This window comes from Netta rufina, assembly GCF_964035555.1.
Source record: "Netta rufina genome assembly, chromosome: 3".
NCBI lineage: Eukaryota > Metazoa > Chordata > Aves > Anseriformes > Anatidae > Netta > Netta rufina.
The window spans coordinates 74,075,238-74,103,106 of record NC_140125.1 but is presented as its reverse complement, the minus strand read 5'-3'; the positions used below and the strand labels follow the sequence as shown (position 1 = coordinate 74,103,106).

Sequence of the window (27,869 nt, the reverse complement as noted above, 5' to 3'; positions counted from 1 at the left end):
TATCAGTCAGAGGGCCGGGCTGAGCTCCTGATGGACAGTGGGTTTCTCTGGGAAGAAGGTAAGCCCGTGGGGGCACTCAGGCCATGGGACAACACTGCAGTGCCGCGGATATAATCGCGTTTAGTGCTCAGCTTGGAGGCACCCGCTGCTCCCAGCCATTTTAATTTTCCCCCTGGAAATCTGGCAGTAGTTCTCTGGCAAGAGGAAATAAGTATCTGGGTCATGGCTTCACCTCATGGCCATGAATTGGGCTGGCGGGATGGTGTAAGTCTGGAGGGCGATTGCTGGGCACATGGTTCCCTCCTCTTCCCCCCATGCCACGGGAAGGACGCAGGAGCAAGAAAGAGAGGCACCACCCGAGCTACAAACCTCGGGGGGTGATTGAGGCATCCCTGCGTGTGCAGGCTGGCCGATCAAGCGTTAAGCTGGCGTGTGGTGGCAGCCCGTGGACGCCTGAAGGATGAAGCACTGCGCACGAGTTGCAGCCAAGACAGACTCCTCCTAGGGTTAATCTAAGAAAATGTAGGCTAAAGATCAGGAAGAGCTTCTTGGCAGGGAGGTTTGTGAAACGGGGAGGTCAGGAAGGCGGTGTAGGCTGGGACACACAGCTGCATCCAGCGGGAGCAGCAGGGACCGCTGCCATGAAATGGCCGGCATGGCTCTTAAGAGCCCACCACGCCGTGCTGCGAGCACTGGTCTTACTCGGCTTTCAGGAGCGGTGCGAATGCATAAGGGCTTCAGCATGTATGAACAGAGAGTTTCTGCTGCTTTGAGGCACGGAGGAAAACTTGGAAGTGTCTACAAGTCAAACCTAAAAAAAAAAAAAAAAAAATCAGATGAGAAATCGTTTTTTTGTTCTTTATATAGTTCTTGCAGTCGTCATGTGATTTTCTTCGGTAGGCTGAATCACAGTTGGTTTAGTGTTTGGGATTGACAGTAAGTAACCGGGGATTTAAAAAAAAAAAAGCATGACTTTTCCAGTGAGCCACATTGTTTAGGAATCATACTGGGTTTCCCCTACAGTTATTTATCTGTAGGGCTCATGCAGAGGCAGCCTGGCCTCCTGCGAGAGAGGGAGAGAGACGCACGCAGGCATTTGGAGAGAGTTTTTGAGCTTCAAAGCGTCTGTCCTCCGCCGCTGCTTCTCTCCCCCACAGGAGGCTGCAGACGGAGGCTCTCCACTTCTGAGTTGTGATTTGCATGCCTCTTCCACTTCCTGCTACAGAGCCAGTTCTGCAGCTTACCTGGGAGAGGAAGAGAGGCTGTCGTAAAAGGAGGAAAAAAACGGCCGAGGAGGGAGACCCGGGTGCTCGCAGAGCGAAAGAGCGCGTAGGAGACACTCCAGCCCCTTCCCCTTCCCTGGCCAGCTGAGTGAGCCTCCTCAGCCACAAGGTAAGGAGTGTTAAAGATACTGTGCTTTTCGGTCCCTGCTCGTGATTAGCTGTTGACCCACTTTTGGCTCTCCGTGGGTATTTTTTCCCTCAGATTTCTCTCTTCCCTCCCTTTTTTTCCCCTCTCTCTCTCATCTAATGATAGACCGAGCTTCACAGATGGCTACAACATGTTTCAGCCATTTCACTGCAGGTTTTTTTTTTTTGTTTTTTTTTTTTTCATAATCAGAAGAGTTTTGGGGTAAACACTGGAAATGGACACGCCTGGTGTTGAAATGTTGTCCTGCGTATTTACATAGCTGCCTGGCAATGCCTGTCAGCCAGGCCTGAGCCCAGTCCCTCCCTGCACGGCTGTACGTGCCCAAGGCAGCTTGTTCAGCGCTGCCACGGGGCTGGGTGCGGGCACGGGGGCCTCTGCCTTGGTCCCCACTGGGCACTGCTGGCCCCAGTGCCAGGGGCAGCGTCGGACAGGTCCTCAGACCTGGTGGGGGAGAGGTCAGTGGAAAGCACGAAGAAAACAGGTTTCTAGACCTGGTTCGCACAGTCTTCCATGGCGTTGGTATGGAAACGGTGGGAGCGAGCCAGTGGTATTTCTTTTTAATTAGAGTAAAATCAGCCATATAAAAATCACTCTGGTTTCATCCCGTAGCTGTTTGTTTCAGGACGTGGGTTTTGTGGGGCTAACGTTTGCTGGGTAGAGAGAACAGCAGATCTGGACTTATTGATCCTCCTCCACTGCCAGTTATCAAAGGACTGGAAATTCCCAGCCCCTGTAAGCTCCCCACAGGTTCAAGGCCTGGCCTGGATGCTGGAATCGTCCACTTGTATGGCCATCTCCCTGGCAGCGTGACAGGGAGCACGGAGCTGCGTGTGTACCTTCAGGCATGAGCAGTGATTCCCCACAGAGACCAGAGGGTGCTCCAAACCCCATGGCACAGAGCTGGCTCTGAGGCATCCCCCTGCTCTGCCTGAGGCAGGTGCCAGCCCTGGTGCCTTGTAAAAAAGACCTATTACTCCATGAAGAGATCCCAGCTGTGCCCCCACCCAGCCCCCTGCGTGCCTGGGCCACTCGCTGTCGGTAACAGCCATGCCCCCACGCTGGGGAATGGCCAGAAGTCCTTTGGTTGGGGTCAAGGGGACAAAAATGTGTTTAAAACAGCACTGCAGTGGTCAGTGAGCACTCACTGACACTGCTGGCTGTTGGCAAGTGTCTGCTAATTGTGCTGCAGCCTGTGATACCATCAGCCTCTGAGATCAGCTTGCTCTTGCTGAGTGCCAGCAGTGTTCTGAAGCATACTGTACTATTTATTTTACTTTTTTTCCCCCCTCACCTTTTAATCTTTCTAAGAAAAGAAACAAGCATGTGCAGTTATGGTGTTTGTGCCTATGAGTGCCCCTCACCACCAGCAGTGGCGTTCGAAGTTTGGCAGAGGGTACATGTCCATGAGGTATATACATTTCTGCACGTTTCACGAAAGCAAACAAGTCAGGGTGAGAAGGGCTCTTATCACACCAGCTGAGGGACACACGTCAGGTCTCAGAGTCTTCCCCACACCCTCCCACCGCCCACACACCCGGTGCCCTTCACGCTGCGGCACGGAGAGAGCGAGTACATCAGCCCTACGAAGTGCCAGAGATTTTCCCTTATTAGGAGCCACTCGGTCCAGCATAAGGTACAAAGCTATAGGAAACCAGGATTTTGTGGTTCCCAAGGAGATTTGCTCCTCTCAGGGTGATCTCCTCATCCAACCCCCCTCAGCTACCCCAAATTCTGCCTGTCAAGAATGGTTACGTGTCAGGATTTTCAGATACACTGGGGCCATGGGATATCCCAGTTTGAGGGTTATTCAGTACCTATGAAAGTTTTATCAGCATCAGAAATGGGCAGAAAATAATCTCCAGACAGCAAACACATTTTTAAGGTGCCTGAATGCGGACGTCTGAGATCATTGCAGACATTTTCATATTTCATAAACGTGGAAAACTGGCAAGGAATTCTGCCTATATGTGAGACATCTGTCTGGATCCTTTTTTAAAGTGTTGTACTTCTAATTTCTTGATACTTATTGTCTGGTGCTCCTTTTACATGCATATCGAAGTCTACACTCAAAGAAGTGGAAAGACATTCGTGCTGAAAAAGAGGATGTGATGTTTGCCAAGCAGGGAGGCGTGGAAGCATGTTCCCCCGTTTTCCTGGCGTATGTAGACTTCCATGTCATGGCTGCAGGAAATATGTAAGAGCAGCCGTACAGTCAGCGTGGAAGAGGAATGTTGTTTTCATATTGTTTTTCTGCTCCTTCCAGAAGTCGTAAAAATAAACACTACCTGCCCTAGAGAGTTCAGAGTCTGGGCTCAGAACGTGACACACTGCCTTGGTCTTCACTGGGGAAGGTACCCAGGGGAGCCGGGAAGCATCTGTGATGACAGCAACCCAAATTCTTCGTGGTGCAGTGAAACTCTTCAGCTTGGATTTCTTTGTCTGTGTTTATTTAAGTTATAGACCCAAAACAGTTCCCACATTTGCACTTGCTCTTCCCAAAAGGATTTGTCCTTGGTTTTTGGAGGAAAGTTTTGCCTAGCGTTTCTGTAGAGGAAGCTGCGCTTGACACAGTGTGCTGAAGCACTTGCACTTCTGTGACCCCGTCACAACAGCATTTGTTGCAATCTCAGTGATGTGTGCATCCTCACGGCAGCTTGCAAACTCTGCATCCAATTACTCCCATCCTGCAGATGAATATCTGCAGCTCCAGAGAGCTTAAATGATTCAGCCAAAGTACAAGGAATTATATGGAGATGAAGAAATTCCGATCAATCCCCACCCCTTGTGATCTCAGCTTTGCCTTAATCTAAATCCATGCTATTTCAGAAATGTCATGACTGGGGAATAAAAAACTTGTGAGCTGTGCAACAAGGAAAGTGAGGTTCCTTTCTCTTCCTAATATTTTCTTTTTTACTAATGTACACAAATGTGTCTTTGATCAAAGGGTAAGGATGTTTTCCCCCTCTCTGGAAGTGACGGGGAGCGCAGATACACTTGCGTTGCAGGTTTTCTCTTCTGTTTCTTCACTGACAGGACTTTCCTAATCAAAAGCAGATCGGTGGTAAGCATGTGTTTTGGGACAGTGCATCCTGACAAGCCAGGGAAGTAGATGGAATGCCTGATGGTTTCGCAACTGGCCACAAGAAAACTGCAAAGATGGGCCCGAACCCAACACTCTTCCTCTCCCAGCCACCCCCTTGCCTCTGCTGGATGTTTCTTAGGGCAGTTTGGCCCTTGCTTCAAACTCGGATGCTCAGGCCTGTCCCCACGGACCTGCAAGAGTTTGTTCCCCTCCGTTTATGCTGTCCCTGCCACTTCCCAGAAGTGGCCATCCCCAGCAGCATGCAGGTCACAAGGAGGACACAGCGGCAGCGGGGCAGCCCTCCCTCGGGGCTCTCAGGCTGGAGGAAGAGAAATGCGCTGCGTCTGGGAAGCCTTGCAAAAGCTGGGATGTTTCTTCCTAAAAACTTGGGTCCCTGCCTGTCAGGTTGCTGAGCACCCACCCAGGAATGCTTTTTTGCTGAACAAACACACACCAGAGAACTGCGCGTACGAGGAGAGGAAGGAAAAGAAAGAGAAGGGATGGTTTAAGGAGTTCCCTTGTCATTTCTGAGAGCAGCCCAGGCCTGGCTACTCTGTCCCTTTAGGAAGGGCCCCTTCACTTTAATACAGGCAGGAATATGAGCAAAAGCTCCAGCTGGTTATCAGTAATCTCCTGCATAGTCACCGGTGCAGGGGGTATATTAAATTCTTGAAGCTTCCTGGCAATATCACGATCTGACTTGAGGCTGCAGTGGCTTTGGAAATGAGATTGGGCACGATCTACGTTCTCCGGTGGTCTTAGTGCCAGAAAGGGATCAGGCTGTGGGTTTCTCTGGACGTTTCAATATGCTGAAGCATTCCTTTACCCTAATTCTTCAACACTGGGGACCTAAGCAAGTTATTTTTCTGTCCACGGCTTTACTATACTTGCAGGATAAATCCTATAGGAAAGTCAAAGGAGACCTAATGAAATCATAGACTGTGAGGCCACATAAAATACCGGGATAATGGGCTCGGTTTTATTTTTCCTTTTTTTCTAGAAGCTGAGGGTCATCAGTGGAGCAGAACCAAGGTCCTGACACGCTGCTGTCAGAGGAGGGGTGTTTCTGAATCAGCTGTAACATTTCTGGCAGAGAGGGGATTTCTCCTGGGAATTCCAACCCAAGCACCGCCGCCGGCATTGCCCAAAGCACGTGGTGGGGTTAACTTGTCCTCGGGGCTCTCTCCACAGACAGAGCTCTGCTGTTGTAACAGCTTCCCTTTCCAAGCCGAGCTGCTGAGAGAGGAGGAGGAGGAGGAAGTCACTTCTCCTCCTCCTTCATGGTGTGCCTGTTTTAACACCAAAGCCCTCGGCCCCGCAGGAGCAGGAGCTGTGCTTGGGCATCAAGGCTCAGCTTTCGATGCTCAGCAGTCCTGCGGCGGGATAATGTTTAAAAAGCTGGAAGTTTTTGCAGGGAAGCACATAGGCGGCAGAATCAGGTCTCTCTTCTGTCTGGCCAAACTGTTTTTACTCAGATATTTGCAGTAGTTTTCATAATGTTTAGCTCATGTAACACAGGAAGGAGATAAGGCAGTCATTTAAATATTTAGTTGATTGAAGAGATAAAGAGGCATTTGTCCTTTTAGAGGGCCAAACTAATAGGAAATACGTTTTTTAAACTACTCTGAAGTAAGCATTGTTTCTGCCGAGTATTAGATTCACGTAGTCTGTGCGTGACCCATTTCACAGCCAGCCAGCATGAATGTTGCAACTGAAAAAAAGGCAAAGAAAACTTTGAAGGTTGTAGCCTCCAAAGGAATTTATTAACTTTTAAATCCTATCGGACAGCTAGTCCAAATCCTGCTGAAGGCAACAGAGAGGTTCCCATTGAATTCACTCAGGTTTGGATTGAGTTCTTGGTTTCTCTGTAGAAATGTGTTCTTATTGTGGTGCTAAACCAGCGGCTGCTGAATATAGAGGATCTGAAGGCAAAGTGGCCTGGTGATTTGGCTGTTTGAGACCACCAAGGAATAACACAGTGAGCCAGGCCTCGTAAACTAGTTTCTGAAAAGCCACGTTTGTGTGTTGGCTAAGGATTACCTCTAATGGTGATAATGTTGTAGAGATAATTATCTCTAATGGTGATATCTCTAATGGTGATGTGCTGTGCTGTCCCGTGAGTCGCCGCCCCAGGGAGGCACCCATTTAATCTGTGATCCGAGCAGAGTTCCCAGGCTAACAGTGCCTCGTCACTGCCACCAAGGAGCACACACCTCTGCCACCATCCTGGGCTGATAACAAGAGCTCAAAGTTTCCTCTCTCCCATCCCACCAGTTATCAATTGGGGAACCCTGACTCAGTGAGTGGGACCGGCGACGGGGACGTGGCGCGGAGGAAAAGTACTGAAGAGCACGGGGAAGGACGGCTGTGTGGTGGTGGTCAGCCAGCTGCCAGAATTTGAAGCCTGGGTGCTCGTGTGGGAAGGAGCTGGTTTAGGACAAGACCCTGCCTTCTTGTGCACCGGGGTGCGGCTGTCGGAGCAGCAGCGTGCTAATAGCCGCTCGCGGGGCTTGGCTGCATGGGAAAGTTTGCCAGCGTAATTACTCCGCGGTAATTATCCTACTGTAAGTCTCCCCGTGGACGTGCTTATTACAACATAGGATGTGTATTTTGAATATATGGAAAACCTGCTGCATAGGTGGGTTTTGTGTTACGCCGAGGAGGAATATTTACACTGCAGCCCAGCAGCAGCAGAGCACAGTTTTTATCCTACTTCCCAGCAAAAGTTACACCAAGAGTCTTCAATGCCAGAGGTATTTTCGGGGGGAAATACATGCCAGTCGACCTGATCAGCATGAGCATGAAGCCTCTCTCTTGTCCTGTAGCACAGGACACGTTCTTTGCTTTTCCAAAAGGCTGTGGGAGCCAGGATAAAGGTGGGGACACTGCCTTGTGCCTCTCCATAAGCCTGTCCAACTCTTTCTAATACTGTGGTTCTCTGAATACATTCCACATTTGAACTTTCTGTTCAAGCTACTGTGACTGAAGCTGGGCAAAATTCTGCCCCTCCACAGTCCAGCAACATTTAGGTCCAGCATAAAACCGATGCTCTATGAAGCCTGCAGCAAGGATTGTGCTTCTCATCCCAAAGGGTGGTACAGCGAGAGCATGTCAGTCACCCGCCACTGCTGCTCTCATTCTGGAGCAGAAGCATCTGTCATCAAGGATCATTTGGTTGGACCAAATTTACTGACGGCACCCCCAAAAGGAAGGGATGATTCTGGTGTCTGGAGCACAAGCCAATTCCGAAGAAAGGGAGAAAATAATCCAAACAGTAAACAAAGTCTCTAAATTGTCTTATAACTCTCAATAATTTCAAATAACAAGCATGCAATAACAGAATGGGTGGACTGGTTTGATAAAACAAGCAGCAACACCTGGAAGCTAGCTTTGGAACTGAAATCACTCTGCTAGGTGTGCGGTGAAGTTTAGATCCAAGGAATCAGTATGAAGGCATTATTACAAGGTCTGGAGTAAAATACTGCAAATGATTGTATTCCCTAGGATATGCCCGAGCATACAAATCCCCAGATTTATACAGCCTGCCTTTCTGTCAGGTGCAGAAATTACCTGTGAGAGACAGTTTGTGCGCTTCTTTTTTCCCCAGTCTCAGCAGGAACAGTGAGTTCCGTAAATCCCATAAAAGTGTCTGTTTTGCGAAATGCAATTTCCAGAACTCTAACCAGTATTTCTTTTCCAGGCTCTGAGATGGAGTTATTTTGGGATTATTGCCTGCGTGAAACTGCACCATGTTCACAAGAGTCCTCTCTCTTGTTTTCCAGTTTGCTGTAAGATTCTGGCCTTGCAGTCGACTCTCATTTCTGGTGTGACCACAGAACCGGGAAATGGCCTCCGTGTCAGGTTAGTCCAAGTTATAACTCTGCACTAACCACTAACTAGAGGGTTAACCAGCTAATCCTCTGCTGTCTTGCTTTGCCAAAATTCAGCCAGACCTTTCTTGCTGTTTTCTGCCTGTCTTTTTTAAAGCATGTAAACATGTGGATATAAAGAATGCACATTGCTCTTCAGTACTCCAGCTCATCATCACCATCACCATCATATTCAGTGGTCTGGCTGTCAATCTACAGTGTTTCTTCTTCCACTTTTTCAGGCACTTTTGTGAGTCGAAGCATACCAGTGGAAGTCGACGAATCCATGCCGTGGTCCCCATTTCCTGAAGGTGTCTTGGAAGAGGCTTCCCAGCCTTCTGGAGAGGATGTGGAGGATGAGGAGCCCCAGAGACAATGTGCTGCTCCTGTGGCTGACCCATCGTGCCCCTGCAGAGCACCAGCACATCACCAGCTGCCCGCAGAGCCAGACAGCAGGCTGTGGTCAAAATACACCGATCCTGATGGAGATGGGCACTCCTGTTCCTCCGGTGAATCAATAGCTGGAGTATTTCACCCCAAGATGCACCTTTTAGCTATGGACAAGTCAGGCGTGCAGCCAAGACCACAGCTTTCAGCTGACACTGGGCACAATTCCAGTAAGTCGGAGCAGAGCTTGTCTGACGCTCCCGAGCACTCGCCGGAGGAGAGCAACAAAGGGAGTTCACGGTCACAGCAGCCCTCGGGAAGCAGACCCGCAGCCGAGCTGGCGACTGTGGACACGGGGTACAACTCCCAGTCGCGAGACGTGATGGGCATCAGGCAGCTGGAGCCCCCCTTGCCACTTGTCTCCGTGCTGAACCCCCAGGACCTCCCAGGACCGCTGATCTCCAGGGAGTTTTTCGGACCCGAGCCCCAGCAGTACCCCGTGTGCCAGCACTTGCCCCATCCCAACGCCTCCCCGGCAGCCCACGGCTGCTTCGGGCACCGCTGCCCGGCAGAGCAGCACCTGCAGAGCCCATGTGAGTAGCACTGCTCACCCCGAGGCAGGTTTTTGGGGGGGCATCACAGCCATTGTTCCCAAAGCTGCCTATTTTCCTACTGTACTTCCTTTGCAGTGTGCAATTATTAATATTTGTAAGCAATTACTTGCAGCCTACTTTCTGTTTCCAGGTTTTAGGGTTGTGCAGACGGATTCTCTGATGCAGAGCCTCTGAGCCAGAGGGAAAGTTAAAGAGCTCACAGTTGCTCATCAAATAAAGGCTAATGATTTTGCCTAGAAACTAGCCTTTGTCAGTCATGCTGAGCATACACAGCCTTCTCCCTGCTGTTATTTCATATTCTAGTCATTTCCTTCCTCCTTGCATCAGTCAGTCAGCAGCCTCCTATACCGACTTAATTCCTGTTGTTTTCATAGGTTTCCTTGCTCCCACTTGGATCCCCGAGGTTGAAAGTTTCCTGCCAGAATCAGGCTGGGTGCTTACCCTTGATCTCTTTAAACACTATCTGCCAGCGTTATGACCAAACTAATCCGTGGGCTGTATTTCTGTATGAAAAGAGCGTGACATCCATCAACCTCATTTTTTTCTGTTGTCAGCTGAAATGGAAGCTCATTCCTCGAAATGGACCCCTCTCAGCTGCTGGTGATCGTATCGCTGAGCGCTGATGTGACCCAGTCAATATGGGTGTTTTGGCTCTCGGAGGCTACGGCGCAGTTTACAGCCTGCTATTAATTAGTATTCCTTTCCAGTCTGCGAGATTCTTATCTGTTATGAAGTGAGCTTTGAACATTCAACAGCAATATCATTGTTTTAATACAATTTATATTACATTAGACACAGGAGACCCCGACCAGTTTGGAGCTGGCTTGGTAATAAAAGGCTGAAGGCCTGTTCTGATAACCCTTTTTTCTTAACCTTCTGTTGACTGCAGAGCATTTACATCACATTTGTTTGGAGTTTTCTCATTCCAGTGATGTGCTATAATGAGGTTCGCAATAGTCGGAGTGTCAGAGCTGCCGTTTTCACCTCTGGTCCTGCGGCTTTGTAATGGGGAAGGGGCTACAGATGGACTTCCATCAACGACTGGAGCTGAACATTTGCAAAACGTCCCCTGCTTTTCTGCACGTACCTTCTGGTTTCAGCTTAGCTCGAAGCAGATGAAGAGCTGGTTGCACAACACGTCTCACTATTTACCTCCTCCACATGTGGGCATCGTGAGAAACAGGACAGTTACTGAACCAGGCTGTTGTGTATCAAAGCAGGGGCTCTGAAAGGCTTTCTTTAGAAAAATCGCTGATGTTTCAACCATATCCAGAGGGCAAAAAGAATAAAATAAACTCAGATGGCTGGAGCAGATTTGGTCAGGACCAAGACACTGGCAACTGCGCGCCTGTTTCTCACATGCCTGGGACGGCATAAATCACCTCCTGACAGCTCCTTGTGTTTCAGATAATTGTTGGGCAGTGGCAGCCCACAACAAAGCCGTGCAGTTCGTGTGTCGCAACTCGCCTCTCCCGGGCACTAGCAACAGCGTGCATCGTGCCCGTAAGCTCTCAGCTGGTCCTGAACACCTGCTATTTGTGACACGACAGCAGAGCTACTTCTGAAGTCAAAGAAATCCTCGCAGCCATGCTGGGTAACCGAGGAGCACTAGTTCAGATATTTGTAGATGAGAGCTGTTGGTGTGTGAGGGCGCACGTGCGTCACCAGGCTGTGCTTTGAGCAGCAGTGGTTGCGGCCTCTAAAATACTGCAGCATCAGAGAGAGCCGAGGGAAGCTGGTGAAACCCAGGCTGGGCTCCTCACCTGTAAAACCAACTGAATCGCTCAGAGCCTGGACAGCTTTCCCAAGGCTGGTCATGAGGAATCTATGAGAAGCTCATAATTACCCTCATTTTTTTGTTCTGCCAGCCTCCTTCACCCTGTGCTGTTACAAACAGTTAAGAGTGGGGTGGGAATATCTCCCAATGCAATCTCAAGAAATAAGATGTTGCCGACTCACGATTCCATCAGAAACCTCTGTAATTGTGGGCTTGGTTTTAAAGTACTGGCTCCTGGAGTTGGATGACTTCTTTAAAGCTTTGTTTTCTTTTTTTTTTTTCCTCTTCTTCTTTTTTAAACCTTAGTCCTCATGGCTGATAGGAAAAGGAAAGCATGACACCAAAATAGCTAAAAGGATTTAAAAAAAAACAATCTAGAGGTAAAAAAGAGTGTTTGAGCACTGCAGCTTTCCGAGCCAGCTCATAACACCATAATCATGCAGTGCTAATAAGCCCTGCCAGGCTGGACTTTGATCTGCACACAGCAGCTTGAAAGTGTGCAGAGCTGCTGCCTAATGAAAACTGCAAGCAGAAAGACTGAAAAAAAAAAAAATAGTTTTCCCCATTTGGGAAACAAACAGCTTACATTGCTTTCTCTTTCAATTTATGCCAACAGTTCCACTGTACATTAGTTATTAAACAGCATTACGTGTACCCAGCCAGCAACAGTCAGACTTTTCAGAATTGCTTGAGCAAAATTGTTACTTTGGGTTTCCCCTGCAGCCTCCTGGATGGCAACTGGACCAGCAGCAAGACCTTAAAAGGTCAGCTAGGCAGAAAATTCGTGCAGAGTGAAATAACAAACCGAGAGATTATTTTTTCTCCTTTCATTTACAATAATCACAGTCTGTTTAGCCTTAGTGTTGCAAACTGATTTGTTCCAGGATTTTGCATCGGCTTTCATGAGAATGTTGGGATGATTCATTTGCTCGAGTTATTGCCAAAAAGAAATTAAAAAAATAAAAAACACTGAGGCATGTGAAGTGCAGGGACAAAGCAGCCCCGAGTATTTAACTGTCAGTTGTCCCAGTAGTGCAGCCCACAGCAGGGATCTGAACCATGTCATGTGTGAAAGGGAAACGGGAAACCAGACCATAAAATGTTCCTTAATCTCGCTTCTTTCAGACTCGGTTACCTGCAAGGGCTTCCAAACCGCTCGGTTTCCCTAGAAATGAAGGAGGACGTGCCTGGAAAGGAACAAACACAAACTGATACAAAAAAAAAAAGTGTTGGCTGAAATGATAGCTGCTGCCTTTTGTTTTCTCACCTTCCCAGATGGCAGAGCTCCTTACCAGCATTTTGCACACACGTCGCAGCCGCTTCCTCCTGTCCCTGGACCGTGCGTGAGGGTCATCCGCCCGGCCCAGCAGCTCATCCCAAACTGCTCAAACCTCCGTGCTCCCCAGGGCGCTGGAGACCGACCACCCCAGAGGCTGTGCTCCTCCCCTGGTCCTCCTCGGTTCCCGTAAGTATGCCTCCAGGGGGTTGAAGCTCCCCTAATCTCATTCTGTGGGCTTTTAACCAGTAATTCTGAAGCCTTGTAGTGTTAGCGTGCTGCAGGGGTAGATGTGAGTGCTGGGCAGTTTTCTTTATTTGGTATTTTACACGCAGCAGGGACCTGACCTTACCCTAAGGAGTTTCAAAGCCGGTTACCCGATATGTTTTTACAGCACACCCTGAAACTCATGCATTAAGGAAGAAAAACACTTGAAAGTTAGGGATGGGGCTGATGAGTTAAAGAGGGGCTGAAAATATTTCGGGTGAAACTTTAGAGCTCTCCTGCTCGAGTGTAAAGGTCAATTTGGTGACTCGCTGCAGCCTCCAGCTCTATGGTGCACCAGCCCGGGCCTCCTCAATCATTGGCTTTCAGCAATTTCCTTCTTATCTCTTCCGTAGTGCAGAGAAAAATGGAGAAAATCTTGTCTGTCACTGATATATCTCTACCTTGCATTTTGCAGCATTTTCTATGATTTCTCATGTAGTAATAAAGCACATCGTGTCTAGCACTTTTCATCTGGGGCTTTTGGACTGTTTTTCAAATATTAATTTACCGTGCCTCCTATCTCCCTCCCATTATAAGTGCATCATTAACAAACGGGAAATATCATCTATGCAAGGCTGTCTCCAGACCCAGCTGCCTGAAGTAAAATTGAAGCTGTAGGTATCACATCTGAAAAGCAGGCTGCTTTTATTTAAGTGACAAAGGAGATTAAAGGTGCTAAACTTACAGGCATCCCTGTTTGAAAATGTCCACTTGCGTGACACGGTCATGGCAGAAAACTAAGCAGGATAAAGCAGGATGGACAACGTGACGTTATGATAAGTCAGTAGCAGCAGCAGAGGTAATTGCACAAAAGGGTTCATCTGAAAATGTAGAAACACTGAGGAACAGCAGGTATCCTCTGCATTAGTAAAATTTAAAAAGACTGCTAATTTTTGACATATTTGTTAGACAAGGTGAAGTTTCGGGAAGGTCTGTAAATTAACTACAGGGTCGTTTTTGTGGCCTTTGATGAGGTGTATGTTGCTTTTCTTGGTGCCTCCTTCTGCTAAAAGAAATCCACAATGCCCGCTCTCTGTCTTGTGGCTACGTTGCTGGTGTCTGCGTGCTGATTCCAGGAACGGCAGATATATGTTGGTAATATTTGCCTATAGAGTATTTCGTAACAGAAAACATCTGTACCAAAATGAATAAACCAAATCTTAATGTGACAACAGAAAACATGCTGTGCCCAGACTGTCATCGTTCATTTAAGGAAGGCAAAGAAAAAAAGAGAGTGGGCTTGATTGACTAAATATCACTGCTCTGTGGGGAAAAGCCCTCAGAGAAACCTAACGCTCATCCAACAGATTCAGCCCAGCAGATTCAAATTACACCTCGTGTAAAAAATCTGTGTAGATTTTCTTTCCTAGTGACTTCAACTGTGAACCCAAAGCAGAGTAGGACAAGAACTGCTAAGCTTACTGTAGGCACCCCTTTCTCTCTGTTACAGTAGAGCAGATATTAGGCAAGATTGCTGCAGGTCCAGAGCAGAGATTCCTAACATGACAAATCCTTGTTGGATCTGCTGTGGCTGGTTAAATTGAACTTTTTCCCTTTAGAAAAACTTCGAGTTTTGCCCAAAACTGGAGATACTCTGAGCTGTACCACAGCTGGAACTGGAGTGCTCTGTACCCCCGTTTTCCTGCTCCCCACCTAGCAGCACAGAACATCCTGAAAGCTGTCGTGCCATGAAAATTGGAGCTGTCATGAAGATAATGGGAAGAGGTTGCACAAGTGCCATTCTGCTCTGGTATGTGTGCAACAACATCCATGGCACAGCATTATTTCTTGCTCGGAAATGCTCTTTGCTCTTTTGTTAATTGCAAACTGAGCAGCTTTCAGCTACGAGTTTACTTCCTGTGGCTAGTGTTGCTTCTGCAATAAACTATGTCTTGTGGTAGACTGTCACCAAGGTATCAAGAGGGCTCAGATCAAAAGATGCTGTAATAAGTAAGTAGAAATGCCAAGTCAAGCATTTCTACAAGAACTTCTCTTAGGTAATACACAGACAAAGTTCTCAGTTTGTTATTAAAAAGAAAAACCTGAATTTTACCTGAAAAGAAGTATTTTTTAAATCCTCTCTTGCTTTTCTTTGTAGAAACCAGATCTACAACCAGCTACCTCATGGTCAGCTACCCCCCAAGGCATGTGGCCCGGATGAAGCGTGCTGTTGTCCTTCTGACAATTTTCCATCTCCAGCTGCTGTCCCAAGACCTCTGAGTAACCCTGCAGCCAAGGGAACTCTGAGAACCAGCAATTTGCCGGAGGAGTTGCGTAAGTGGTTAGCAAATTTGTTCTGTGCGAGATTTCACAGAGCAGCTTCACAGCCTTAGGTGGGAAAGCTCGGGGGACAGAGTGGGGGTAGCAGCATTAAGACACAAAGGCAAGAAGAAAGGAAAACACTGGATGTCATCACATCTGTAGGGTGTGAGCATTCGTGTTTGGTGGAATGGAATTATTCCCTTGAATCCCGAAAACATAATTGTCATTAATTGCTTGTTATTTTGTTTACTGAAAATAAATACCGTTTAGATTGTTTTCATGACTTCTTGCTAAACAGGATGTCCCTTTGAGGCAGGAGGCACTCAGGCTTACAGTAAAAGACTAATAACAAACAAAGCCTTAGGGACAAAGTGTTTCTGCCTGTCCCAAACCAGACAAAAATGTCAAGTCTTGACCTCAGTTTCTCCCTGACCTGGTGAGTGGAGACGACTTCGGGTCAGAAGCCCACGGTAAGGGCCGAGGGCGTCACGAGCACCCGCTGAGCTTCTTTTCTTGCTACCAGCCCCTGAAACACTTTCACTCTTCGGCTCTTCTGGGAAAGTCAAGTCTCAGAAAAGCTGGCTTTCTTCTCAATGCCACGCTGGCCAGCCAGTGAGAGATGCCATTGCTAAGGTCCCTCTGTATCTCTCCTGAGTTTTCAGTTTTTCCTTTAGTCTTCATTTTTTCACATGACCTTTCAAAGCCCCACATGACAACTTTCTGGCCTGAAGGACCTAGTTGTGACTGTCCTCAGCTTTCCATCCTGCCCTGCACAGGAGCTTATTGCTGCTGTAAGGGGAGGCTGTGCAGCACCTGTATGGCTCCTCCAGCTCTCAGCTGGGTCAGTGAGGTTCTGGGGAGGCTGGCTGCAGCTGGGGCTAGGTGGTACGAGCTCTGGGTGAGGGCCCAACCTCACATATGCCAAAGGGATGGGGAAAAAAAAAGAAGCTGGATTTGTAAATTCATTTGGTAAACAATTTAGAGGCACATATGTGGGCAGAACCCACAGCACAGCAGAAATGGAGGCCCTTGCACTGTGTATTTTAATGCTTTGCATGTTCATATGGACTCTTTTAGGCAAGGTCTTTATAACCTATTCCGTGGACACAGCGGTGGAGGTCATGAAATTTGTGAACTTCCTGCTTGTAAATGGATTTCAAACTGCTGTAAGTACTCCTTCCGGAGAAAATTACTTTCAATGAGGGAAGAAAAGAGACACATTTTGAAAAAAAAAAAAGAAAGGAAAAAAGAAAAAGCAGAGGGCATACACAGTGCATTTAAATGCTTTGCTGTTTATCACCATATTTTGTAGAGTAAGGAGGCTACAAATGGAATGAAATGGCCTCGGTTTTAAAAGTTGTAGCTTAAATGATTAGCCATTTCATTTGCCCCTATTTTAACTGAATTTTATACCTTGAATTGTGTTTTAATAATGACCCTGGAAAATTCCATTTAGTGACACCAGATACCAGACAGGCAATAATATGAGTTTCTGTGAGCTATTCCATTAACATTGTCTCGTATTTGGTCTGTAATACCAATATTAAAAAAGGTCAATTTTCACATTCATCCCATCCCAGCTTCTTTTCTGAGAAGGAATTACATCTTTGGTTCTTCAAATGTGAATACCTTTCTGCTAAAAACTGATCCTAAATCAGTGTATTTCACACAGCTTAATGAAACAGTCCATCTCGTGGTTTCATTTGCTTTGTTAGACCTTTGAAAGGAATTCAAAAATCACTGGCTTGAAAAGGCCTGTGTCCTACTGTCTAATCCCATAAACCATCCAGATTTTCATTTAACTTCTGGTGAGTTTTCTTCGTCGTAACTACCCCCTCTAAGGGACCCGTCCATAGAGGCTGTAGGATTCAGCATTCGTCAAAATCTTGATTCATATTTCCTTATTTCAAGCCCATATGCTATCTGACCCCTCAACCTTCGCTCTGGCTTCAGTTCAGGAAAGTATTTAAGCAAGTGGCTGTCGTTAAATTGAATGAGACTCAGTGGGGGTTTTGTCCATGCTTATTTATTTTCATGAATCAAAGACTTTTTCCAGAGGCTGAAATTATATTTCTCCCCAGCAGCTCTGTGCTATGACCAATTCATAAGAAAGCTCAGGGCGTCATGGAGGTTCAGAGTAGAAGGCTCATTAATAGCACCTTTGCTGGACAGGCAATCCTTGGTGCCTGCTACAGAAAAAAAATACAGCAAAATAGCCCCCAAACAGGGAAACAAATGTGCTCTCTACTTTTAAAAAGAAAAAAAAAATAAAAGAAAAGAAAGAAAGAAAGGCTTGAGAGTGGAGCACAATTCTTCTATCAAAAGCCTGGAGAAGTTAATAATTACTCCATTGGTCACAGTCCCTGAGTGCCAGTTCCTGGGCTCACTGAGTATGCAGGGAGTGGGTGGTGATGGCTGCGTTCAGCACTGGCAAGTCCTCTGTCTCTGCTCGGTCCCAAGTCTGGATTGCTGCAGCCAGTGTCGGTGCCCTGCCTGACTGCCCAGCGCACGCTCTGCAAACTAAATGTGATGGAAAGCTTAAACCTGACACTCAGAATATATCCTTGCAGCCAGAAAGGCGCAAGGCTGCTCACCACCAGCTTTGGTTCTCTTCCAGATTGATATATTCGAGGACACGGTGCGAGGTATTGACATCATAAAGTGGATGGAACGCTACCTAGGTGATGTATGTGAAGGCAATTTAACCTTGTGCACAGCAGCAGTGACCTGAGGAAAATGGCTGAATTATTCTGATAGTCACAGGAGCAGCATCAAAATGCAAGATCCTACTATGCCCTTTCCTGCCCTACTGGCATAGCAGAGGCCTGTGATAGAAAGCACGGGCAAATCTCACTTGCTTCCTCTTCTTATGGCCTCAAAACTCTTTAGGAAATGAAGTGCTAATCCTGGCATTCCTGACAAATTCTAGTGCTGGCTGTCAGATTCAGCCTGCAGCTGCCATTGAACAAGTTGTTTCTCTGTCTCATTTTTAAGATTTTTTATGTGCTTTGCCCATGCACGGATATAATTTTGTCTGTGCTTCATCCCGGGCTGCACAGTAGTGGCCATCTCACCCACAGCTTCTGTGTTACCTGAAACATGGAAAGGTTTTTCTGGATAAACCATCCTACATTTGATTCCTTTTGGTTCCACATTTGGCGTCCCTTGGTTCTTCCCTTGCTGGGGAGCCACCAGGCCTCTGGCTCACTCCAGGCAGATCTCCGTGGCTTGGGAACAGGGTGACAAAGTGGTGGGCTCTCCCCAGACCTGAAAAAAGAAGCTCAACTTCCCCAACCCAGCACTACACAGGTTTCCTAAAGGTGATCCAGCAGGACACCTTAGCTCCAGTGCATTACCACACAGGCCGGGTGCTACTGCAAGCAGAGCCAGCCTGGGGCTCTGCTGTGGCAGTGCAGTCATGCATTTTGGGGTTTTCGTCAGGCCAAATTAGGCTTGGACTCACCGTGTATAATTGAGGTATGGAAACTAGAAGCCACAGTGAATTTGCTTTTGCCAAGAACATCATTAACACTTAAAATACAAACGGGCAGAACCCCCTAGGGACTCCTGCACAGTCAGTAGGAGAGCCTGATATGTGCAGAGAGCAATTCCCCCCTTCCACATAAGGATCCTTCTCTGGCTGCCCCCCTGGAGACGTCTGTTTTCCTCTAGTGCCTGTGGAGGCAGTTTCTGACTTCTAAACCTTTACACATGTGAGCAAGAAAGGACTGCTTGGACACAAGCAGGGGGATGTGTGCAATCAGGCATGTCTCTGCAAACCCTCAACATCTGTAAATGCTTACATGCACATCAGGCAGAAGCAAAAGTAATTCTGGAGTATGTTAAGTCAGTGCAAGGGATAATGGTTCTTTACCGTATTTGACCCTGTGGTGGGGCAAATTCCCTTGATATTGCACAGAAGGAAAGAGTTAATTAGGTGCCAGGCTGACTCTCAGCCACATACTTGGAAGCCTTACATGGCCTGATGTGGCGGGGATAAAAGACAGGCCCTAGATAAACAAAAGGAGGAGGCTTTCATCTGCGAACCTCTTCACTGGCCCACCACTAAGAGCAGGGAGATTTCCCAGATATGAAGGATGGCCCCTGAGAATCAGTGGGGGCCTGGGATTAAACAGGTCACGGTGACACCTGGGCTGTCCCAGAAGGGTGAGGAGCGCTGCTTTCAGCCCACAGCAAGGTGGCACAGAGTCACCAGGTACCCCTAAACCTTCACGGGCTGTCCACCACAGCCCCGCTCTCTGCACAGTCACCCCTCTGCACGCCCCATGCTAAGGATCAGCACAAAAAGTTCCTGTTTCTGCTGCCAAAAGCCCTAGGTGTAGTTTCCCCAGACAACTGCCTTTAGTGGCTTTGTGTATAAAGAGCCATAGATGGCTGAAAAGATGCACTTTTCCATAAGCTGTTGGAAAACATTTGGGTCTGAATTTGAGGATAACTTTTCTGTGTACGTACATATGCACTCTGCGCTGATAAAAAAGTAGCTTTTTATTACAGGGATTCCAACTGTAAACTGGAAGCTGCTAATATATCTCTTGACATTTCGATTTTCTATATTATGCGATCTCGAGAAATAAAGAGGACGAGTGTTCGAGTTCTCCTGTGTTTCCTGCCAGAATGAATGAGATCCTCTCTTGTTTGCCAAGAACATAAAGATCACTTAAAACACAAACTGGCAGATTTCCGATCTGCCTCTACCAAACACGCTGCATTTCCCAATTTCATAAAAGTGCTTTTCTCCCTAACAGAAGACGGTGATGATAATCATAGCAATCAGTCCAAAATACAAACAGGATGTGGAAGGGGCTGAATCCCAGCTGGACAGGGATGAACACGGCTTACATACTAAATACATCCACAGGATGGTAAGCAAGGACATGCATTTACTGTTTTACAAAGACTGTCTCTTCTCCTCAAAAGACAAATCTGTCTCCAAATGGCAGGTTCTTTGCTTTGTTTTCACTAATCCCCATAGTTAAACACCCCCCTTTGGAATTCATTAATCCTCCCTCTCATCAGCTCCGTATGCTCATTAACATCTGCTAAGAGGTTCAAGAAAGAAAAATCCTATTAAACGTGCTCATCTTATTCTTCCATATTCTGTATATTTCCTCCTGCACCTTCGCAAGCCCACGTTGCTCCATCATACAGCCCCGAGCACAATCTTATCTAATGCTGCTTGACCTTCCTGGCTAAAACATGAAATTGCAAAGCAAAGGCCAGAGCTGCAAAGGGGGACCCTGGTGGCACTGGGTGGCAGGGGAGCAGCGTGGGGCACAGAGACCCATCTCTGCGGTCTGCCACAGGATGGATGTTTGGCCCAGCAGAGCTCAGAGGGCCATGAAATTCACCCTTTCTCACCCTATAACTGGTCTGATTGTCCCATTTAATCCTGAAAACTTGTGAGGAGCTGGCACCAAGGGGTGAGCTCCCAGCAGCATTTTGCTCACCTCTCATCCCCTGGGAGCCTGTGGCTCATTCAGCCAGTGTCCTGGGGACACGGGGGACAGGCTGAGCCCCAGCTCAGACGTGGAACTGGGGCACAGGGGACAGGCTGGGACCTAGCTTGGACACAGCTCGTCTCCGGCTGCAAACTTTCACCCCCTTGGAGTCTGAACAGGGGCCTTGAGTCAAGCTTCATTGGTTCTAGAGGGATTTCATGGGGCTTGCAACTGCAGCTAAAGCCACAATGATTTCATGCCACAGAACCAAATGCTTAAGAAATGTTGACGGATCTTTCCTGTATCCTTTCTGTAGTAAAGAAGAATCAGAGTAAGTGGCCAAACAAAACGATACCCAGAGTCCAGCAGCAATAGATCAAATCACTTAACAGAAGAGCAGTTTAAGTAAGCAACCCCTGTTTTTATGCATAGGATTCGGATGCATGCAAAGCAAAATGAACATAACCTTCCTCACAATAAACCTGGCAATTTGTTCTGTTCTAGATGCAGATCGAGTTTATACAGCAAGGAAGCATGAACTTCAGATTCATCCCCGTGCTTTTTCCAAATGCCAAAAAGGTAACATACAAACATGTATATATTATGACATGAAATATGTATATATTTCTCAGATCATTAGACGTATTATTTTGATCACAGTGCACCAGAAGAAGTCTTAAAAAGCCAAAAGCTTCATTTTTTGATTCTTAATATCCCACTAGTAATATTCCATGCTGTATTTTACATGAAAAATTCACAGTTTCATGTACATACAAATAAAAGCATTTCACCCACAATATAAACCTAAATACATAAATGTGTTTCTGAGGATGAATGTATAACTAAAACTCAGATTGTCTTGAGCATTGAAAGAATTTAAATGCAGAGAGACGATCTATCCAGCAAGCATACTTTCTGTATTAACCCTTTTATAATTTTGTCCAGATGTAGTACCGATGAGTGAGATGGGGGAGATTTATGACCGATTTGAAGTGAGGATCTGGAAGAGGGCGGGTTGAGAATATAAAAATAAAGAGGATAATAAATATTAAAGTGCTAGACCATCGCTTGAACTTTGATGGGCCCATCAAAGGCAAACTGTAAGGTTTTTTAGGACTTGCAATTTCATCTGCCCTCCTTATTGAAGATTCATTGGAGAATAAGAAACACGTAAGGCAACAGATTCCTTTACCCTTCTTCCTCGTGCTGAGAGAATCTCTTGGATTTTTAAAAGATCAGAAATGATAAATGGCTTCAGTTACAGTGGAGAAAAGGCATTCTGCCCCAAACTTATAATGGATATATCATGTTTGTGTTCAGTTTTCCTTGCTAAATGGTGCGTGGCTCTGCTGTTACCCCTAGGTACAGCTGCGTTTTGGAGGAGGGTGGCCAGATTCTTTATATTTATTTGGGTGCCCAGAGTTTGGATCCTAAGTCAACATTTCAACAATGTTATCACTGACTGTAGGGCTGTGAAATCCCACAGCACTTGTGGATTTTAGTGTGATGAAGTTCTTTATTTAGGCCCTGGCTTAGTGTAAGCTCGTAATTTTGAAAACATGTTCCTGGGTTTGTAAAATATGTGGGATTCTTTGGACTGAGCATTACCTCTGGTATTTCATGTCACTCGGCTTCCTTCCTGAATGATTGCGGTCTGTTACTTGCATTAAGTGTGAAAAGCTTGGAGATAGCCCGGGTGGGAATTGGGCGGACCAAAGCAGCAAACTGTTCGGGGTTTTCGGCTGGTCTTTGCAGCTCGGTGTGAGGGCAAAGGGCAGGACTGCTCCTAATTTCGGGGGCTCCTCGAGTGGCTGCTATGCGAGCAGACCCTACAGTCCGCAGCCATGTGGCGCGCGTGACGTGAGGGGCTGCAGAGACAATTGGCACAGCAGGCACTACAGCCTTCTCTGGGCCTCAAGGCAAACACGAGAACAATAAACTCACGTTAAATTTGGCTGAACTTTATGGATCAGAAGACATACAGCATATAGCAGCAGCTCTCGGACACTGAACGAGGAATTTCCAGGGCTGGTTTATTCAGCTGCTCTTATCAAAGCATCAGGCTCCAGGCAGCCTTCCTGCCAATCACTCCGCAGTCCACATCACCCTCCAGTTATTCCAGGGCTGCCTTTCTCACCCAAATTATGCAGATCAGCATTTTCTAGTGATCTTAAGGTTCTCTCTCTTCGTTCATGCATTTCTTTGGTACATCATTTACCTTCATCGAACGAGTGTAGAGGAGGTTAGGTACCAGAGCTTATAAAACTTGCACGTATTCCAGGGCTGAAATATGCCATGTATATATACAGTGAGATGATTTTGGCAGGCAAAATACTTCAATTTTGTCCTTTTTACTCCGGACTTTTCTCTGTGTGTGTAAGTCCTGCTGTACCTGACACTGGAAAAGAGCAGGGAAGCAAGGTTTGGGAGGCGTCACTTGGGGACGTGGATACTAGATGAGTTGCTCTCATCTGAAGTACATCATGAGGCACTGCTGGTATGTGAAAGTTAGCTGACCTCCAAGGGGAACAGATCGGTGTGATCCAAAGAACGTTCATCGGGAAATTGAATAATGAGGGGAAAAAACATGACACCGAGTTAAGGTGGAACCGGCCTTTCCAGCTTCCCATCGTACACTAATAAAGGAAATCTGGGTCCTGCTGGTTCAAGGCTTGCATCAAGCCAATCAGCTAAAATCTTACCTTCCTGATTTGGTCACCCGATGATGGAGCATTTAGCTGTGATTACCCCGGGATGTTTGCTGCCTCTCCCTGGCTGGGGGTTACAGGCAGAGCGGGGGCAGCAGCAGGGAGGTCGTGAGCAGGGTTTGTGCCACGGAGGGCAGGACAGCTCAAACCAGGCTCTGCCCTAAACACACGGCCCTGCTGTCTGCACTCTGCCCTATTCCTATTCCTCTGATCCATCCCGCACACCTCCCTCATGTTAAAATCACTGCCAGGGCTCGTTAGCATGCAGGTAACTTCATTCAGGAGGGGTATTAAATGCAATTGGCCACAGGACCAGCTCTGGAAGAAAGGCACAGAGCCTGTCTCTGGGCATAGCCTGCCTCTGTCCTCATATCCCCACTTGTCAGTTTTTTACCTACTATCCATTTCTCACACTAATTTCCATCTTTTCAGGCTTAACTAATGATTTCCCATGTGGGCTTACATCAAATGCTTTGCTGAAGTCCAGACAGAGCAGGTCTGCTGCATTTCCTTCCTCCAAAAAATGGAGTTTCTTATCAAAGACAGATAGAGGGCTCGTTTGGTAAACCTCTGTATTTGAACACGTTGTGTGGGTCCTTCAGCAGCTACTAAGGGGGAAACATCATGGGTTGCAGCCTTCCCCTGGTAGGGACTTAAATGTCTCCCTTGTCTCCTCAGTGTTTATTTTCCCAAGCCTTTAGACGCCTATCACTGAGCTCAGAATCCCTTTGAAACGTGGTGAAATTAGCCAACATGATGGCAGAACAGAAAGAGAGACAGGCAAGCTGTGAGATCATTCGAAGTTCATTTATTTAGGAACCCAAATACGATTTTGAAGCCAAATTAAAATTTCTTGTTGTTACGGGAAGTGTCTAGAACAGACAAAATGAAATCTTGCTTGGCAGAGTCTAATGAAATCTGCAAGGTTCTGGTACAGATTCAGGAGGATTTATGGGATTTCACTCTTTTTTTTTTTCTTGTGTTTTTTTTTTTTTTTTCAGGAACACGTGCCTACCTGGCTGCAGAACACTCACATTTACAACTGGCCAAAGAATAAGAAGAACATCCTTCTGCGGCTGCTGAGAGAGGAGGAGTACGTTGCTCCCCCAATAGGGCCTTTACCGACGCTCCAGGTTGTGCCGCTATGAACATTATCACTTAAAGTGCACAAGAAGCTTTGTTGTTAAAGAGTTGCTTTTGGCGGGGAGCCAGCCTTCTTCCAGATGGCTCTTTTTGATGACAGAAGACACTCTTTCTGCTCAAGGAATTGGCTGTCTCGGGTAACTCAGGCTCAGCTTGTTCCCCACCATGTTAAACATCTATTTCTGAAGCTGATGGGGCAGAACTCTTTTCTCCTAGGTTTTTTCATAAGCTGCAAATGGAAAGAATGTCCGGCTTTATTTTAACATCTGTTTTGAACATATTCCTTTATTAGTCAATATAGCAAACAAATACCAGAAATAATGTTGCAATAAGTGTAAAATGAAAATTACATCCTCCTTTGCGCTCAGGGTTTCTTTACAGACATTCCTGCCGTGTACAGCATTAACATACAGTCACTTTGTACATGCACTATTAAATACATTTGCCTTTTGGAAGGCTACCTTACGCGTTGCGTCAGTTTTTCTCATTGCCGGGAACAACAAGGAGTGGGAAGGGTTGAGTAACGCAAGTTTTTCTCAGACTGCCTTGCATAAAGACACTGGCTTCAATTAGAGGCCTCCTGGATCTGCAGTCTCTGGAGCTCCGCTTCCTTACAGCACAGCCTCTAACACCTTGGGCATGTCACAGCAGCAGCCCGCAAAGGGACAGCGAAGTGCAACGCTACGTGTGCAGGCAGTGCCCTGGAGTGCTGCTGGACAGTTACAGCGAGCCTTCAGCTTCACGGCTGCTCCTCACCCCTTGTTTAAAACAGCATGTCAGAGAGGGATTGCCAACTGGAAACCAGGGACTGTTAGGAGAAATAACACCGACTCCTACAACGTGCAGGCAGTATGGAATAATAAAATAATCAAAGACGTTGGAGAGCCACGGGGTGTTGGCAACCGGGAAGGCTCAACATCATCACATCTGCTAAAACCTGAGCGTGTTTTTGCAGAGAACATAAGCATTACTTCAGTAAGGCTTCTTTATTTCAGTGCTTTAACCTTTGCTGAGATAACAGTGCGCCCCGTTGGCTTGAAATTCTGCAGCCGTCATCTTTCAAGCAGTCCCAAGAACAACCTGCTCTGGTGCGGAGCACTTCACGCCTTCCCACTACAGGCTCTTTCCAAGATCCCCTTTATTATTTGTTACGAAGTGACCCAAATACAGCTTCACAAAAAAAGCAAGCGTGTTTAGCAGTCTGAAAAGTAAATTAACCAGAAGTTGATGCTCCTGTTACATTGCCCGAGTTATTTAATTAGCTTTCCATGAAAGTCGTGCCTGTGTGGTGTGTTGATAGAGGACGTGCTTTGTGCTGCTGACGAGAAACAATTAAAGAACCACCTTGCAGCTATACTCAGGACAGATTTTCCTTTATCAGGCATTTGCATACAGAGTCACAGCTGCCTGAGAGCACTAAGAGAAGGGTGTATCCAGCATTGTCAAATCTTATAACTTTGAATGTGGTATTTGCTGTGTTTCTGCCCAGTTCCTAGAGGGAAGCTCCGCAACTGAAAGAGGCCAACACCTGCCGTGCTGGCAGTTTCCAGGCAAGGCACGATGCTGTTACGCAGTGGTACTTCTTGCCGTCTACTTGGGGGGTAGGAGCGACATTTTCCATATGAGAAAACAAAAAACTAAGCTTCTAATTAGGAGAATGATTTTCTAGTATACGGTCACGAGTCTAAAATCATGACAGAAATCCTTCTTAAAAGGTCATTGAAGTGAAGAAAAAGAGGGGGGGAGGGGGAGAGAGAAAGGGGCTTGGTTACCTAAACATGGCATTTAGGGTCACTTGGAGAGTCGTACAACTTCGAGCTCAGCTTCCAGGCTCTGTGCTAGAAAACGCAACTTTCTTGGAGTGCTGTGGCACATCTGCCAGCCCTGTGCAACTGCTTCAGGTACTTCAAGATACCTAAAGCGTTTTAACACTCAAAAATAATCCCAGCATTCACAACATGCACTTTTTAGCAATGTTCATACTTGGGGGAGCACAGAAGGGAGCTTGAGGTTGGGAATGCGGGGTGTCATATGGCAACAAGACCACGGCACAAGAAGCTGAAGGCACAGCCAAGCAGGCCAGGGAAATGCGTGGCAGGAGAGGCAGCTGCGATCTGGGGCCTCCATCTCTTCCCAGAGGCTGGCAGGAAGGAATAAGAGCTCCGTGCCCCATCGCCCTCCAGCCCTGGCAGAGCTGGGAGGGGACTGGGAGGGGTATTTTGGGGTGCTCAGTGTGGGTAGGAAGTCTGGGGGAGGAACCCGTAGGCAATGAGGCCACGTTACTATCACTGCTTACAGAGCCGCGTGTTAGGGAGACCAGTTGAGTGCTCAAGATGATTAGCAAGGCTGGGTAGTAAATTCCTTTCATCGTTTTGGCTGTCATCCTGAAATACGAGCTCTAGATTTGCCACGGATTTGCTTGTTTTGGGCCAGGGAATTTCATTAAATAATTCCCACACCATGTGATACACGAGGTCGCATTAAATGGTCTGATGACCATCTCTATTCTTCTGTTTCGATGATCCCTGCCTGAAAAACCACGGTTGCAGAGCAAGGGAGAAAAAATAAAGCATTGGCATTTCAGAAGTACAAAGAGCCCCATCTATTTTAACTGCGGGGATTTTTTATTTATTTATTTATTTTTAATTGAATAACAATTCCCGGGATCCATTGATCTTTATGTTAGTTAGAGCGTCCTACAAGGACAGAAACCATGATGGGGAGAGGGCGAGTAACGAGCGAGCAGCCTCGTGAATCCCTTCCCCTAAAGCTTTGTATTTGGGGAGAGACAGATGGTGGGAGCTGCAAGGAGGGAGAGGGAGGAGAAAACAACGAAAGTAGGGATCGAGGACAGTGAAACAGAAATAATAAAGCAGGTGAGGGAGAAGAGGCTGAAAACATACAGGTGGTACGAAGGTAATCCCATACAACCCTGTGTGCAGGGTGTGAAATGCTGCCCCGAGAGCAGCACAACTCTGGGCTGGTGGCTTGGGGGAACGATGAGGCTGAGGGAAATATGAGGGAGGGTGTTAAGGGCAGGGAGATATGGGGCCTGGCAGGGTGAGAGGCCGAGTGGGTAAGGCAGGAAAACAGCCCTGGGAGAGCCCCTCCTGCATGGCACACAGAGCAGGTGCGTGTTATCTCACAGAGCAAACACCTCCCCTGTCCCTCTCTTCTGCCCACACCTGTGGGTTTAATAACCACCACATAATAAATAACTCGTGTTTGGGGAAACAGCCCCTGCTGGGCAGGCCACAGCTTTCTGCAGCCTCCCCCCGGCCTGCCCAGGAGAGCCCTGCCACGGCCCCTGGCCTGTGGGGCCGTCCCCTCGCCCCAACCCTGGCAGGGTTCCCCGGGGATTCACGGGTGGGCCCAGGGATCCCAGGCAAAATCCCATGGACACATCCGAGCGGGACGGGATGCTGGGGAAGGGGAGAGGGGAGAGCCAGCCTCCTAAGGTAGGCAAAATGCTGTGGGGAAGCCCCAGAGCACACACAAAGGGTGTCCTTTCCACTAGGGAAAGAAAAAGGTGTGGTAACGGTAGACATTGTACAAAAAATAATGACTGAAATAGTTCATAATTAAAAGTGATTT

The 27,869-nt window shown here is 47.2% G+C and overlaps 1 protein-coding gene across 1 annotated transcript; it reads left to right on the top strand.

Moving 5' to 3' along the window:
- On the top strand, positions 1–24,684 carry TRAF3IP2 (TRAF3 interacting protein 2). The gene is made up of 11 exons (XM_084283680.1): positions 1–58; positions 1,226–1,392; positions 8,296–8,374; positions 8,625–9,362; positions 12,436–12,625; positions 14,802–14,977; positions 16,043–16,131; positions 17,583–17,651; positions 19,732–19,848; positions 20,929–21,003; positions 24,134–24,684. The coding sequence occupies exons 3-11, from the start codon at positions 8,359–8,361 to the stop codon at positions 24,278–24,280; spliced, it is 1,617 nt and encodes a 538-aa protein (XP_084139806.1). The 5' UTR covers positions 1–58; positions 1,226–1,392; positions 8,296–8,358; the 3' UTR covers positions 24,281–24,684.
- The last annotated feature ends 3,185 nt before the right edge of the window (positions 24,685–27,869 follow it).

Bases quoted from the DNA above. Each gene is read 5' to 3' on its own strand.
- TRAF3IP2 (XM_084283680.1), top strand. The intron at 17,652-19,731 runs GTATGTGAAGGC...TCTCCCTAACAG, and splicing joins TGGAACGCTACCTAGGTGAT to AAGACGGTGATGATAATCAT. The intron at 21,004-24,133 runs GTAACATACAAA...TTTTTTTTTCAG, and splicing joins TTTTTCCAAATGCCAAAAAG to GAACACGTGCCTACCTGGCT.